The sequence below is a fragment of the Jaculus jaculus genome, chromosome 19, assembly GCF_020740685.1.
Source record: "Jaculus jaculus isolate mJacJac1 chromosome 19, mJacJac1.mat.Y.cur, whole genome shotgun sequence".
NCBI lineage: Eukaryota > Metazoa > Chordata > Mammalia > Rodentia > Dipodidae > Jaculus > Jaculus jaculus.
Genome location: NC_059120.1, coordinates 51975345 through 51992199, shown reverse-complemented (window position 1 = coordinate 51992199; position 16855 = coordinate 51975345). Strand labels below are relative to the sequence as shown.

Sequence of the window (16855 nt, the reverse complement as noted above, 5' to 3'; positions counted from 1 at the left end):
TGTAGGATGGAGATGTGGCAGAGTTTTATTTTTATGTACCTCCCTGCTTACATCTTAGATGTTGGGTATATTGTCTGGAATTTTAGCAATTCATACTGTTGTTAGTAATTAATTTTGAAATCTCAGTATTATTTATTTGCAAGGAGAAAAGGAGAAGGGAAGAAAGGGGAAAAGAGAGAGAGAGAGAAAAGGAACCTACCAGGACCTTTTGCCACTACAAATGGACTCCAGACACTTGCACCACTTTGAGCATCTGTATATACGTGGCTCTGTGGAACCAAATCCTGGCCAGCAAGTTTTTGTTGTTGTTTTGCAAGCAGAGAGAGAGAGAAAATGGGCACACCAGGGCCTCCAGCCACTGCACATGAACTCCAGGTGCATGCATCACTTTGTGCATCTGGCTTTACATGGGGAATCAGACTGCAGTCTTTAGGCTTTGCAGGCAAGCGCCTTAACCAACTGAGAAACCTCTCCGTCCCCTGACTGGATTCTTTATGTAGTGCTGGCCACCAGGTCTTGTGAGCAAGCGCCTTTAACTGCTGAGCCATCTCTGCATTTCATATCTTTAAATCTTAAGGCATCTTCCTTTACAATGGCTTTGGTATTTATATTTATATAAGCTAGTGTATGATATTTTAAGCTTCTGTGTGCAGCTCACTTTACGCAGCTAATACAGTTATATGATAGCTTTTTATTCCTGAATTCCTTATTTTGATTAACTTTTTCAATCAAGTAAGTTTTTCTTTGAGTTAGGCTTTCTTTACCCCTAGATTACTTGGTAGGCATATTTTGGGAGCACTTAGATATTTGGGAATCTCAGGATTTAGTTGCCTTCATATACAATGGCATTCTGGCTAGGTATGGAATTCTTGGATCACAAATTCATTGCCGGTCTCTAGACGTTTTTCCTTGGCTTCTGATGATGAGAGCTACAGGAAATAGTCTAATGTCAGACAAGCATTTCTTCTTAATGCTTGACATCCTTGTTTTTGTTTTTGTTTTTTTGTTTTTCAAGGTAGGGTCTCACTCTGGCTCAGGCTGACCTGGAATTCACTATGTAGTCTCAGGGTGACCTTGAACTCACGGTGACCCTCCTACCTCTGCCTCCCGAGTGCTGGGATTAAAGGCGTGTGCCACCACACCCAGCTCATCCTTGCTATTTTTGTTTTTAATTTTTTAAACTTATTTTTATTTATTTATTAGAGACAGCAAGAGGGAGGGAGACAAAAAGTGAGAAGAGTGCACCAGAACCTCCAGCCACTGCAAATGAACTCCAGATGCATGCACCACCATGTGCATCTATCTGGCTTATGTGGGACCTGGAGAATCAAACCTGGGTCTTTAGGCTTCACAGACATATGCTTTATCCGCTAAGCCATCTCTCCAGCCCTGTTTTTAAAAAACATTTTTTACTTATTTGAGAGAAAGAGACAGACAGAATGGATGCACACCAGGGCCTTCAGCCACTGCAAACGAACTCCAGACATACCACCTTGTGCATCTGGCTTACGTGGGTCCTGGAGAATCAAACCACGGTCCTTTGATTTGGCTGGCAAGTACCTTAACCACTAAGCCATCTCTCCAGCTCCTGTTTCAAAGTTTTCAGAAAAGTCTATTAATTTTCAGTGTACTCATTCCCCCCTAAAGGTAAAATATTCTCTCTTGACTATTCAGTCTGCCTATTTTTTTTTGCTTTGCATCTTACAAGAATTTCTTCAAACTTTCTATTGAAACAATGATTTATAATTCTTCATTTTCATTTCTGTTCTTCATAGCTTGCAACCCTGAACCCTTAATTTCATTTGATCAGCAGTTGATTTATGAAGGGCGCCATCATGTCCACCCTTTCTGCTGTGCCTTCTTGGCTGCGTTCATCACAGTCCACTGTTGGGCAGTAGTTTTCGTTATTCTTAGAACCTAAATCTGTCTAAAAGTCTTGAGAGCAGAGAACCAGTTCTTTCTCAGGATATTAGTTTCTAGAAGTGAATTTTTTTCAAGGTAGGGTCTTGCTCCAGCCCAGGCTGACCTGGAATTCACTATGTAGTCTCAGGGAGGCCTTGAACTCATGGCAATCCTCCTACCTCTGCCTCCTGAGTTCTGGGACTAAATGAATGTCCCACCACACCCAGCTAGAAGTGAATTTTTTGCAGTCTACTTTTTATCCAATCTTTTTTTTTTTAATTTTCTTTTTATTTATTTGAGAGCAACAGACACAGAGAGAAAGACAGATAGAGGAAGAGAGAATGGGCGCACCAGGGCTTCCAGCCTCTGCAAACGAACTCCAGACGCGTGCGCCCCCTTGTGCATCTGGCTAACGTGGGTCCTGGGGAATCGAGCCTCAAACCGGGGTCCTTAGGCTTCACAGGCAAGCGCTTAACTGCTAAGCCATCTCTCCAGCCCTTTTATCCAATCTTAAGTGGCACATGTCCATGTTGTATATTGCAGAGGCTTTTAATAGCTTCCCCTGTTGGATTTTTCCATATCATTCCCCCTGTACAGAGTAACTGCTTGCCTGTAAATAGGGAACATCAGTGCTTTTTGGATCCCCTCAGTCTCAACCTGGGTGCTGTTGGTTTTTCTCCCTGGGAGGTGAAGGGCTCTCGGTGTCAGTTGGCTTAGCAGCCCAGAGCCTAAAGAGTGAGGAGAGAAGCCGGGCATGGTGGCACACACCTTTAATCCCAGAATTTAGGAGGCAGAGGTAGGAGGATCGCCAAGACTTCGAAGCCGCCCTGAGACTACAGAGTGAATTCCAGGTCAGTCTGCGCTAGAGCAAGACCCTACTTTGAACCCCCCCCCCAAAAAAAAAAAGAGCGAGGAAAGAGCCACAGTGCTCGGCCTCCTCGCAGGGCACCACAGCTTGGCACAGCTGCTTCTCTGTGGAGAAGCCTCTGTGCCAGGGCTCAGCTTCCTGAATGGACATGTGGGCTCAGCTCTCGGGTCAGTGCTGGGCCTCAGGGCCCTTCGGTGCTGCTGTGTCCAGAACGCGCTCCTGACGCACTGCAGACTCTACGTCACTACCGTCACTACCGCGGCCACGGGGGCTGCCACTCCCCAGCCAAACCGTTGTTGACATGGAGGGTGACCTGGAGCTCAGACAGCTCTCTTCCCTGAGGCAGAGCAGGCCTGCTGAAACACAAATCAGACCGAGCCTGTGTCTTCGCTTGCAGCACTCCAGAGTCTCCTTACATCGGAAGAGCCATCTGTTCTCTCTCCTGCTGCAGCTCCTGCTGCCCCTTGTGCCTTGTAAATCCCCCTTGCGCGGTTTTCCTTGTTGCCTCAACTGAGCCGTGCTCCTTCCAGTCACACATGTGCCTGCCGCTTCCTTCCGCCTTCTCCCCACACGTGCACCCTTACACAACCTGGGTGTTCCAAAGGCTTTCACACCAAAGTTTTGCTCTCATTTCTTCTCTGTCCTCCCTGCTCTGTGCCCCTAAGGTGACATGAATGTATTAAAGTCTCGTACCCTGTGGTATTAGTTTGTTTGGTCATAAAGCCACTATTTACCTAAAGTTCTCCAGTGTAGAAACCAGGACCTTTTGATTCCCCATGCTAATCCACATAAATGGAGATCAGACACTGTGGGTGTTGGTTGAATGAATGGATGATGGGAATATGAGATTTCCTAGTTGCTCTTGGCCCTTTTTCTTCCCTTCACATTCACATCACTAGTAAGAGTCTCTTCTTACCTCACGCAGAGACTTTAGTATCTTTTACAGTATAAACCAGGATTGCACAACTTGTACACAATTTCAGTTCTTCATTGGCAAAGATTATATTTGACAGTCAGTTTGAAGAAGTTAAGAAGTCTGGACCCAGAAGTGATGTAATACTTGCATTTCCACTGTTGGAGGTCAGCGGCAGCGTGAGCGCGGTCCCGTGGGGCGCGGGCAGCATCCCGCTCGCTCACTGAGCTGTGCGTCACTATGAGGGCAGAGGGCGCAGTCACCGCTGGAGCTGCTCCTAAGTCCAGGAAGCCCGTCACCAACATGTGTAACAAGTGAACGGCACATTCATTCGTGTGTGAAGATCATTCTGACAACTCTTTAGAAATAGCATCTATCATTGCTATGGCGTGGTGGCACATGCATTTCATCCCAGCGCTTGGGAGGCAGCGGTAGGGTCGCCATGAGTTCGAGGCCACCCTGAGACTTAATGAATTCCAGGTCAGCCTGGGCTAGAGTGAGACCCTATCTCTAAAAACCAAAAAAAGAAAGAAATGGCATCTATCATGAGTCAGGCAGCGTCCAGAAGTAAGTGTCTATGATTAGCACCGGAATTCCTTGAGAGTCTCGTATTTACCAGTAGCCACTTTCACACCCTCAGAAGGACACATGTTCGTGCCGTGAGTGCTTGCTCAGGTCTCGGCAAGACCTGCAGACGCCAAGGCTCCCGTAGCTTACTTCATCCAGCTGTGGTCCTAGCAGGATATACATCCATCTAGCTTGTCTTCTGTCTTGAATTTTAGTAACAAAAGAGAAAGTCAGCATGTAGAATGTAAGATAGATGTTATAAGAATTCTCTGTATGATGTGGAAGGATGTAAAAACCACCACCAACAAAAGCTTCAGCATTCAGGTGCTTGGTGACTGCTGGTGGGAAGGATATGCCAGGTGGGATGATCTTGACTTAGCCATAGAAGAGATGGTAGGGTCAGGGAAAGGCCAGCTAAGTCCATTGTATGTGGTCCTTGTGAGGACCGTCATGGGAGCTGACTGGACAAGACCACTGGTGTGGCCTCTCACTGGGTGCCGGAGGCTTCTTCACAGAGCGCTAAGGTAGCACCCATCCGTCTCCCCTGCCTCTCCTCAGACAGACGGGTTGTGAGCGCAACCTCGAGGGCACGCTGAGCTGCTTGAACCTCGGCCTGTGATGCCCCCTAAAGTATCTGCTTAGTGGCCCCTGCTCAAATGTCCCAAGCATTGAGGTGACACACTGCCAGCCGGACAGCATCTGGTTATACGTGGATGCGACGGTAACTGTCAGTACAGGGTGCTGTTTTCTAATGACCTCACCTGGCATGCCCCTCGGCTGTTTTCCTCTGAGTTCCTTAGTCCTCCCTGCCCCTCGACGATCAGCTCAGATCTCCTTGTGGGCTTATCTGTAGCACCCTCACATTCCCAACTTTTTCAGCACTTAACAATTTGTAGTTCTAATTCTTCTAACTGGCCCTGCAAATTTGGACGAGACGTTAGATCTCTCTGGTCCTACTTTCCTGAACTGTAAAATGAACATGGTTAGATCTGATTCTCTCTAAGGTGTGTTTCTCCACTGACCTCCCGTGTTCAGTACAGTGGCTGGTGTGTATTCTGGAGGGAGTGGTTGGCAGACTCTGCCCGCGCACAGTGAGCGGTCTAACAGAAGGGGAGAGTGTGCAACGGGGAACGGTAACATCGCAGCTTTGCTGTGAGCCACGATGGCCTGACTGGAGTAAGTGCTGTGGCAGTGTTGGAGAAATATTTGCTTGGGAGATTACTTCAGTGACCAGCGAGTCTGGAGGCTGGGAAGCAGCTGGCCATGTGAGCTGCAAGGTGGACAGGACAGCGCATGCAGACACACTGACACAGGAAAGTACTTGAGGACCCGTCAGAAAACCATTGTTGGCCAGAGAATATGTGAAGGAGAGGCACAGATTTGAGCATATTTATTATGAGGCAACAGTGACAAGCCAAATAATTGTCAGTAGCTACAAGTGGCTGTTAGTGTTTAAGGCACTGGTCAAAGTAGTGAGCTGGAGAGATGGCTTAGCGGTTAAGCACTTGCCTGTGAAGCCTAAGGACCCCGGTTTGAGGCTCAACTCCCCAGGTCCCACGTTAGCCAGATGCACAAGGGGGTTGCACATGTCTGGAGTTTGTTTGCAGTGGCTGGAGGCCCTGGCACACCCATTCTCTCTCCCTCTCTCTATCTGCCTCTTTCTTTTAAAAAAATTTTTTTTTGTTTTTATTTATTTATTTTAGAGCAACAGACAGAGAGGCAGAGAGAGAGGGAGAGCATGAGCACGCCAGGGCCTCCAGCCACTGCAAAAAAAACCCTGACACGTGCGCCCCCTTGTGCATCTGGCTAACGTGGGACCTGGGGAGTCGATCCTCGAACCGGGGTCCTTAGGCTTCACAGGCAAGCGCTTAACCGCTAAGCCATCTCTCCAGCCCTATCTGCCTCCTTCTGTCTCTCTCTGTCACCCTCAAATAAATAAATAAAATAACAATAAAAGAATTTAAAAAAAAAGATTGGGTAGTATGACATTTTTCACCAGATTAATCCAGACCCCTGATGGCATCAGAAGATACTTTTTAAAATGTTTTATTTATTTATTTATTTGAGAGTGAGTGAGGGAGGAGGCAGATAGGGAGAATGCGCATGCTAGGGCCTCTAAGACACTATATACAATCTCCAGATGCATTTGCCCCCTTGTGCATCTGCCTTTATGTGGGTACTGGGGAATTAAACCTGGGTCCTTTGGCTTTTCAGGCAAGCACCTTAACCACTAAGCTATGAAGATATTTTTTTAAAACAAGTCGTTTTCTTCTCTTCTGTTATTGGGGAAGTGGAGAGGGCCCAGCCAGCCCACGGCCTCAAGCCCCACAGTTAAACCTGCAATGTTGGCAAGTGGAAATGACAGAGATAATTACTGCCCTCAGAAAGCCCTTGCCTAACTGAGCCTTATGCAATATATTTTGGGAGCTCACTAATGCCATTGCGCTGACCTAGATGCTCCTGCGTGTCAGGACCTGTCCGTGTGGAAGATGGAGTGGCTTGGTGGGCCGGGAACTAGCACGCCTCTCCCTTTTCACCCGATACTTTTATTTGCTGGGTCGCTCATAACATAGTGCTCTCCTCCTTGCTAAAAGAGTCATTTGCCTTTGTCCCTCCCATGTCCTCCTGTGACTGATGTCTTCTGCTCTCCTTTACCTCTTGTCTTAAGTTCAGAAGACACGTTCATATTCAAAGCCTCCATCAATCTCCAACCTGGGGAGATAGCTCATTGAGTAAATGTTTGCCTTACACGCACAAGGACCTCAGTTCAATCCCCAGAACCTGTGTAAAAATGCTGGGCATGGTAGCATGCTGCCCTGAGGAGGTGGCCACTCCCTCTAGCCTAACTAGGGAGATCCAGGCCAATTAGAGGTCCTGTGTCACAGCAGGTAAATAGCCATCCTGAGGAGCTACGTCTGAGGTTGTCTTCACACACGCATGTGAGTACCCACACCCACATGTGCACCCACACAAGCACATGCACACACATGAAAATAAGGAAACTCCGGCCAAGAATAGACTGTATTCCCTTTGCTGCCTTCTGGACCTGGTCCGTCTCTTCTCCCATCAGGATGCGTCCTCATCCAGCAAGGCCCCAGTGCTTTCTGGCCACGTGGAGCAGGAAAAGCCAAATGACTGACCGCATGCGTTTCGTGCTCCTAGGAGCTCACCTCATAGAACCTTCCTTGCTCCGTCTCCGTGGCCTTCTGCCTTTGTTGCTTCAACCAGGGGTGCCGTGTGAGGGTCTTGGGCATCTGTGCCTTCTCCCCGTGCTGAGAGCTGAGATCAGAGACCTGCTCTATAGCTTGTCACCAAAGCCAGAGCTGGACACTCATCTGCTCTAGGGAAAGGGCACCGGGCTTAGGGACCTAGATTGGTCCACGTGCTTAGCCTATGCACGGCTCTGAAGTCTATCACCAATACCACAAGAAACAAGTGAGGGGCGGGCTGTGGCGTCAGAATGAGCCCGTGCTCAGCCTGGGGCGCCGCTTCGCCGCTTACCCAGCTAAGCCTCACACTAGGCCTCTGCGGCGGCTGTCTCTCCTGCCAAGAGACACGCAGTTTAACGTCCTCAGCAATCGTGCAGTGATCTGCCGCGGGACCCTCCGTGTTGCCACCTGGATCCCAGACCATCCACAGTCATAGTGGTCAGTGACAGGACTGTGCGAAGGAGGAAAACGGGCCTGTCAGAAACGAGGCCAGGAGGCCATGTTGTTCTGAAGGAATGTGCCAGAACCTTAGAGAAAACCTGACCTCTGTGGACAGGCACTCCTAAGCTGGTGCCCTTAGAGTTCTAGATTTTATGTCTGAAGAAGTACTGGATGGACACATGGGCCTTGGGATCCAGTGAAGATGTCTAGTTTTCAAAAAAAACAGTAGACTGCCCCCAGAGACACTTCCATTTTGGGCAGTAGTTCACGATCCTGTCATGTGAGTCACAATTTGGGTCTTTTCCACCCCTCCCTCCCATGCAGCCCTTCACTCCCCTCGTCCAGAGCTGTACGCAGAGGGAGCTGGTGTGTCCGGCTCCCGCCTCCAAGTCTGTTCAGCACTTCAGAGCAAGATAGCTTTCCCACTCCCACTGCGTGACTTGGGAAGTGTGTCTTCTCCGTTGAATGGCCCGACTTCTAGGATAGCTTACAACGTCTCCGTCACAGTAGGCGGGGTGACTCTTCCGACCCTTTATTAGGAGTGCCACATTTCCCTCCAAAGGAAATAGTTCTTATTTTAACTAGTTTCTTTACCTAGTCTGTCCTACAACAGTGTATGGGAAATGAAATGTATTTAAACATACAATATTTCGCACTCAGATTTATCACAGAGCCCAATAAAGAAAGGTGACATCAGACATGCCTGCATTCCACCAGCCAGTGTGGTTCAGGAACAACGTGGCTACTTGAGTTAGCATAAATTTAGTAGACAAGACTTGGCAGTTGTCCACATGACAACAGCTCCTCACCTGCGTCTTGGTCATGTGTTTATTTCTCAACCCACCTTCATCCTAATAACACAGCTGTCGTTCTTTGAAGTCGGTTTCTGATAGCACTGCGAGGGAGCAGAGTAGTCTGGAGTAAATGACATCATCTGTTCCCCTCTTCACTGGCTCTGCTTCACTCGCCACCTTCCTCCCTCTCAGTGTCCTCCTCCTCCTCTCTCTCCCTCTCCTCACTTAACTCTGGATCGCTTAACTAATACTTGGGGCTGCGTTTGGTGGAACCTGTTCCCATGTTAGGAAACCGGTCGCAGCAGCCGTCTCAGCACCGTGCCGCGGCGTGACGCAGGAGCAGCCGCAGTTTGAATGCCAGCACGGCGGTCTTCCTGTACTGCGGACTCACCCTTACCGCTTGCCCCTCCCAGTCCGCCCCGTGCCTACGTGTTGCTAGCCTAGTAATTTGGGAAAGAGACGCAGTGGCCTCGTTTGGATCAGATGACCCTCCCGAAGCAAGCAGCAGGGTCACGTTGTGCGAGGACATGGAGCTGCGTCCGGAAGCAGGGGCAGCTCCGCAAGGAGGGAAGGGCAGCGGCGTCTACCGGGCATGCGCGGAAAGCCCTCCCCCGCGTGGGCGTGCACTGGGGGAGGAACGTGTAGCCACGTGTGCCAGACTCACCCTGGTCCTGTAGCACCGCGGCTGCAGGCTGAGGAAGGTAATCGGCAGGTGGTCAGGTTGGCAGGCTCAGCTGGCATCCGGGCACATGATGGCACTGCTTGCTACAAACGTGTTCATTGGTTGGGTAGCCTTGGCATTTTCTAAATACAAACTGGTACTGTTTTTTTGTTGTTGTTTTTTCTTTTTATGGTTTTTTGAGGCAGAGCCTTGCGGTAGCCACGCTGACCTAGAATGCACCGTGTCGTCTCAGGCCTGTTGATCCTCCTACCTGTGCCTCCCAAGTGCTGGGAGTAAAGGTGTGCCACCACGCTGGGCTCTTGTACTGCCTTTAAAGAGACTTCCTCAGAATACTTTTAAAAAAACCAAGCTGCTCCTCCCTCAGTGTGTGCAGTCCTCACCTCTGATCACACGGGGAAGACTCTGTGTCTCAGGCTGAGTCCTGCTCCAGTCCTCACTGATCTTGGCCTTGCCTTCAGCATCCATACTTGACCAGGGCTTTTCATGGCTCTTTAATCTTTTCTTTTTATCTTTGGTTGCCCTAACATTTAAAAAAATCATTTTCTCTGTTTTGAGAAAATTGTACTCTCACCCATACATGTACGAATTAATGAGGGCTGGAGAGATGGCTTAGTGGTTAAGTGCTTGCCTGTGAAGCCTAAGGACCCTGGTTTGAGGCTCGGTTCCCCAGGACCCATGTTAGCCAGATGCACAAGGGGGTGCACACGTCTGGAGTTCATTTGCAGTGGCTGAAGGCCCTGGCACGCCCATTCTCTCTCTACCTATCTGCCTCTTTCTCTCTCTGTCTATCGCTGTCAAATAAATAAATAAAAATGAACAAAAAAGAATTTTTAAAAAAGTTAATGAGATGCCTAGGGTGCATCACTGTGTCTTGCTGTGACAAGCTGACATCGCCCTAGCACAGAGGAAGAGGAGGAACCCTAATGCTTAGATGGACAGTCTCCTCTTCATCTCTTAGATTCTTCCAGCTCTTCTTTCTTATTTGCTCATGGACCCAGCGGTTTTGGCTGAGGTTAGGGATCCTCCATGGCTTACCTCTCACCTGGCAGGCTGGCTGAACTCTCATGTCTTCAGAGCGTCTAGGAATGGCCGGCATGAGTTTCATTTGCGCGGCTCAGGGGAGCCTTACAGTTCGCATGAGGGCCCGGGCCACAGTGAGCTCTGTTTGCCTCAGCTTTGGGCTGGTTTGGTGTTAAGCCTTGTGTGTGACCCAAGGGTCCTAACCAAAGGTTCTTTTCCCCGAAAGGGCAATTCTGCACCGAAGATGTGGACGAGTGCCTACTGCAACCTAATGCCTGCCAGAACGGAGGCACCTGCACCAACCGCAACGGCGGCTATGGCTGCGTGTGCGTCAACGGCTGGAGCGGAGATGACTGCAGCGAGAACATTGATGACTGCGCCTTCGCCTCCTGCACGCCCGGCTCCACCTGCATTGACCGCGTGGCCTCCTTCTCCTGCATGTGTCCAGAGGGAAAGGCAGGTAAGGCCAGCAGAGGAACAGGGGAGGGGTCAGTGGTGGGCACTCAGGTTTCCATCTTCTCACCTCCCCGCACCTGTGTTCTGTGCATTGGGTCGTCTGTGCTCACCGTGCCTCTGAGGGCCGACCTCTGGAAATGTAACTTGTTAGTAAAGGGCCATGACACGGTCTCCTTCCTTAGGACTGTGAGCTCTGATTTCAACATTGCACATGTTGGTTTTCCCTTTTCCTTCCAGAAGAGGGAAGCCAGTAGCTCTGGTCTTTGGAGCTTCTGTAGAACTCCTCAAGATCTCAGGCTGAAAAGCCCCTTAGAAGTTCAGCCGGAAGACTAACAAATGGACTCACAGATTTCATTTTAAGTAGAAATAATTGATTTCTAGATTATTCAGAAGGAGTTGGCAGGAGAAGCACTTAAGTACATTTGCACCCTCAGTGCCTGTGAAAATGCTTTTTGAGGGGGAGAATTCTCAGACTGCTAAGCTGACCTTTCCAGGCTTTTCATGGAACAGCTTCTAGTTCCCAGAGTGGGAGAGCACTGTGTGGCACCCGTGATGCGAGAGGGTGGCGTAGCCAAGAGAACCCCCAACAGCTTTGAAACGCCCATGTATTTCTGCCTGTCCAAAGGCCATGCCGGCAGCCTTGTGGAAGAAGCCTTAGCTAATTGCACACCGGACAATCCACTTTCCATCAGGACTCCGCAGAGCAGGAAGTCCAGTAGCAGTGCCTCCTCTGTCCTCTGCTTCCACCTTCCTGGGCACTTGGCAGGTGCTTCCTGGCCCCTGATCCAGGAGTGCTGGTGGGTCTGGCTGTGCCCTTCAGCTGAGGCAGGCGGAGCCGCTTGCTGTTCGTGTGGACACTAGGGAGGTGCAGTAAGCCTGTGGTCACTAGGTCTCATGAGGTTGGAGGACGATGCCAGACAAAACACAGGGAGTGGGGCTGGAGAGATGGCTTAGTGGTTAAGGCACGTGTCTGCAAAGCCTAAGGACCCAGGTTTGATTCTCCAGTTCCCACAAAACCCAGATGCACATAGTGGCGCATGCATCTGGAATTTGTTTGCAGTAGCTAGAAGCCCTGGCACGCCCATATTCATTCCCTCCCTCCCTCCCTCCCTCCCTCTCTCCCTCCCTCCCTCTCTCTCTCTCTCTCTCTCTCTCTCTTTCTGTAATAAATAAATAAAAATGAAATATTTTTAAAGAATATAAAAACACAGGGCGCATGGAATATTTGACACAACCTTTACTAAAATTTTTCTGTTTGTCAGAAATCCAAATTTAACTAGACATGCTCTATTTTTATTTGCTACATCTGGCAAGCTCTCTACAGGATATCTCCTTTTCCCTGTGTCTCTCTGCCTACTTTCTGGCCTGTACACATCTGCGCCCTAGAGGAGAGCTTTAGCTGAGGGCTCAGGTCAACCCCTGGGGTTTTTCCAGAGCCACTGGTCGCCTTGCTGAGGGCTGTGGCATGTTCCTAACCTGGGATCAAGCAAAGTCCAAGCTGCCTCCGAATCGTCGCTGTAGATTTGGTTCTTCTCGTGGTGAAGAGATAACTCTTCGCCTTGTGAAGGGAAAGCTGACTTCTAGAACCCAGTGGCATCTGCACTCTGTTCCCGGGACAGGTCTCCTGTGTCACCTGGATGACGCCTGCATCAGCAATCCTTGCCACAAGGGGGCGCTCTGTGACACCAACCCCCTGAACGGACAGTACATCTGCACCTGCCCTCAGGGATATAAGGGGGCGGACTGCACAGAAGATGTAGATGAGTGTGCCATGGGTGAGTACCCAGCTCTTTCCTGGTCTGGAGTTGGTCAGTTCAGTAGATGTTTTCAGTAAGAACATATCTTACCGTCAGGAGCCTGTTAACACCCAAACCCAAAGTTCTAACATGCACACAATTTGCAGCAACCTTTCCTGCATGACCATAGCTCCCATTCTGGGAATTAAATATATAGGAGGTCTGGGCCTAATTCTTGATATAAAGCCCTACTTGAGTAAGAGTTTAGGCAAAAGAATAGCAGAACAGGGCTGGAAAGCTGGCTCAGCAGTTAAGGTGCTTGCCTGCAAAGCCCAACAACCCGGGTTCAGTTCCCCAGTACCCATGTAAAGCCAGATGCACAAAGTGGCACATGCACTTGGAGTTGGTTTGCTGTGCTGGAGCTCCTGACATGCCCATTCTCTCTTTCTGCTTGCAAATAAATAAATTGTAACAATATTAATAAAAAAGGATAACAGAACAGCACAAGATTGGAAATCATTAGTGATTTTATAACTTCTGAAGATAGAGTTAAGTTTGCCGAAAGTCTGGCCCTGGTGTCGTAGGCTCAGACTGTCCTCTCCCGTCCACACTTGGGGGACTGGCAGTGCTTGGGCTTCAGTGACTGGTGCTTTGCTTGTCTTGCAGCCAACAGCAATCCTTGTGAGCATGCAGGGAAGTGTGTGAACACAGATGGAGCCTTCCACTGTGAGTGTCTGAAGGGCTACGCGGGGCCTCGCTGCGAGATGGACATCAATGAGTGTCACTCAGACCCGTGCCAGAATGATGCCACCTGCCTGGATAAGATTGGAGGCTTCACGTGTCTGTGTATGCCAGGTAAAGGAGCCCAGCAGTGCCGGAGTGAGAGAGGTGGGTGGCACTGCACCACCCCTAGTGGACGACTCAGGGAAGTACAGGGATTCCACACCCTGTGCCAGGAGCCTGGGATGCTCTCTGCCGCCTTGGCGCTGCTGGAAGTCAGGGCTCCCCAGCAAGTCTCTTACTTCCAGAGTAAGGTACTGTGGGAGCGGTTAAAGCTGCGTAGACCAAATTAAGCAAGCACATCCTGTTGAACTCTAAATGTGCATATTAGAAGATCCCAGAAACAATTTGCCATTCAAATCCTTTGAGCACTAAGCTTTCCTGATCCTCTGTTACAAACACCACCCCATTTCACTCAAAGAATTAGACTTTCCTCAGACTACCAGACACTTGGCATCTATCTAGAAAGAGACTGCAGCATAGCTGTGTCTTGAGCTCTTCTGCAGAGAGCATCTTTGAAACCTCCGAGCACACAGCCAAACCCAGCATGAGATGACAGCAGCAGCCGCTGCCCTGCCTGGCCCGGGACGCCAGTGCTGGAGCCACGTGAGGCCCTTCTGACCCCGTCCTTCTCCCCGAGAACAGCCACAGCACAGGCGCGGCTGGTCTTTAGCAAGAGCGTGGGTTACCTTGGGTCTGGTCCTGTACGGAAAGCAGAGAGTCTTTGTATGTGTGCTGTCTTCCCAGTGTGGAGGAGCCCCCGTGTTAGTCACTGCTCCTGTCGCTGTGACCCTGGGCCTGGCAGCAGTAGCTTCAGGCTTACCGTGCTCACCACTTCAAAGAGGTCTGACCCATCCTGGCTGGAGAAAGTCATGGAGGTGGGAACATGTAGCGGCAGTCCTGTGCCTCGGTGGATGAGAGAGAGGAGAGCGCAGACCTAAAACAGAGCTAGGCCATCGCCTTGAAAAGCCTGTTCCGCGCCCAGTGCCCGTGACCCGGAGGTTTTAGAATGCCTGAGCCAGCCCTGGCAGGGCCCAGGGGTTCAGGCGTGTGAGCCAGGGCCGGCCGCCTCTCACAGCACGTCAGGTCTACCCTGCGTCACGGTGACAGGTGTCGCTCACGGGACCCATTTTCCTGACGATTGCCAGGGCTTCTTCCCGTCAGGCAAAGTCCCTTTCTCTTTCCCTTGCCGAAGTGCCCACGCTCATGGGCATTTTAGCCATCTCTACACATTTCTTCTTTGTTGGCTGGAAGATGCCACTTTTTCCATCTGAATTGCATGTGTGGTCCATTTGTGCAGGTTTCAAAGGTGTGCATTGTGAACTGGAGGTGAATGAATGCCAGAGCAACCCCTGTGTGAACAACGGGCAGTGTGTGGATAAGGTCAACCGCTTCCAGTGCCTGTGTCCTCCTGGTAAGTGCCAACCACCTGGCCCATGTTCCTCCAAAGCACCCCGCCAGCTGACCACAGGAAGGGGGGGGAGGGAGGAGATGTGTGTGGGCTGGACAGGCATGAGGAAGTCATTACAGTAAGTGCTTGAGGAGAGACTGTGTTTGCAAAGATGGGGAGTTGTGTTATCCTGTATAACTTCCAAGTCATTTGTGGCCCAAAGTCCAAGTCTATTCTTGAATGACCCATGACCTCTCTGTCTGTGTGTATATTTCAGAGCACTTATACCTCATAGAAGCTTGAGTTACAGACTATTCAGGATTTATTTTTCCCCTATGAGTTATATTTCTGAATTCCCTCTGTAAAATTACTATTTTTAGACATTTTACTCCATGTGTCCAGGAAGACAACACACTCAGGGATTTTTGTTCCTCCAAGACCCTCTGTCTCTGGCTCCTCCCTCATGCTGATGTTGCAGGCAGGCCAGCTGCCTCCTGTGGACAGCGGCTTCTAAGTTTTCTCTTCACAAAGTGTCTTTGCCTGAGAGGACAGTCACTTGTTTGAGGGCTCTGTCTGTCTTTCTGTTTGCTTCCTCTCGAGGTGAGTTCTGTGCTCTGAGGAACATTTGTGTCTGTGAGCTCAGGGAAGAATCATATTTGGTGACCCATGGGTCTGCGCTGTGCAGTGACCTCACCCGCCCTCCGTAGACATTGTCCTCAGTAAAGGAAGGTGGAGCAGCCTTTGATGAGGACATGTCACCCCTGTGCCTCCTCAAGGTTTCACTGGGCCCGTGTGCCAGATCGACATTGACGACTGTTCCAGTACTCCGTGTCTGAATGGGGCCAAGTGCATCGACCACCCGAACGGCTATGAGTGCCAGTGTGCCACGGGTAAGCACCCTCTCTCATTTTCTGTCCCTCTGCCCAGGAGGATGACTGCTCCCCACTGCTGTCTGTGTGTAGAGCAGAGGAGCCTCTGCGCTCTCTAACGGCGCCTGCCTGCCGCGCGGGCCGCCTCCCTCCGTGGCCGTCCCACTGGCGCGCAGGTGTTTCTGGGAAGGATTTAGGCAGCAGTGAGCTTCTGTCTGGCTTCGTGACTCCTTTGGCAAGAGAAGGGTTCCAGAGGGCTGCTACTACACCCAGGCTCTCTGCAGGGCTTCTGTCTCTTGCACCAAGTGACTGGAAGGCCCCAGGAGGCCAAGGGCAGAGTGGGGTGCTGAGGTGTTCTGCTTCCAAGGCGCAGGTGCTCCTGAGAGCTGGCTGTGACCGACACAGGTGAGCGCCAGCTGGGCAGGTTTGGGGTCCTCGCCGACCTGGCTTTAGATCCAAGAACACGTGTTCATATGTGTCTGGGTCTGTCGCCACATTTTTCCCTTAGGAGTGTATTTCAGGAAGCCCTTTCACCCATTATATATTTGCTCTATATAGGCTATTATGTAGACAAGGTCTTGAAATTATTAAAAAGATGAACTTCTTTTTCATCCTTTTGAGACAGTCATGAGTACAGTTCACAGCATGTGTTCAGACATGGCAGCTTGAAGGATCGTAGAGCTGAGGAAGATGGTTCATTAGTAAAGCAGTGGCCTCACTAGCCAGAGGGCCTGGGTTTGACCCCCAGTCCCCACATAAAATGCTGGGCATGGTGGCACATGCCTGCCAAGGAGGCGGGCACAGTGAGGCTCACTGGGCAGCTAGTGTGTCGTAATTGGTAAGCTCTGCGCCAGCGCAAGGCAATCCCAAAGGAGGTGGGCGGAATTCCTGACGGTGACCCCTGAGGTGATCCTCTGACCTCTACCCCGCGTGCATACGTGTGTGTGCGCATCCTCACACATGTGCACACACACGAATGTGCACACGCAGGTACACACACATGAATGTGCACACACTCATGCTCATGTACCAGTGATTATAGGCACTGAGTGTGTGGTTTTGCTGCAGCCACAGGAAAGCCAGTCTCAGTCGGCATGCAAAGTTAATATTTCTGCTCTTAGACCTGCAGAGATGAGGACGCTGGTGAGCCACGCCACTGCCTTTTCTTCCTGCAAACCATTGCTTTTGGTTGGGAAGACTCCATGCTTTTTCCTCCCCAGCCAACTTC

The 16855-nt window shown here is 50.2% G+C and overlaps 1 protein-coding gene across 1 annotated transcript in view; it reads left to right on the top strand.

Annotated features, from left to right (window-relative positions):
• The window catches only part of Notch2 (notch receptor 2), a 142168-nt gene that overhangs the window by 86019 nt on the left and 39294 nt on the right, over positions 1 to 16855 (top strand). The window contains exons 6-10 of the mRNA XM_045138510.1: positions 10623 to 10856; positions 12472 to 12627; positions 13255 to 13443; positions 14669 to 14782; positions 15535 to 15648. Of these exons, the coding sequence (XP_044994445.1) occupies positions 10623 to 10856; positions 12472 to 12627; positions 13255 to 13443; positions 14669 to 14782; positions 15535 to 15648 (807 nt within the window). The remainder of the gene's footprint in view (positions 1 to 10622; positions 10857 to 12471; positions 12628 to 13254; positions 13444 to 14668; positions 14783 to 15534; positions 15649 to 16855) is intronic.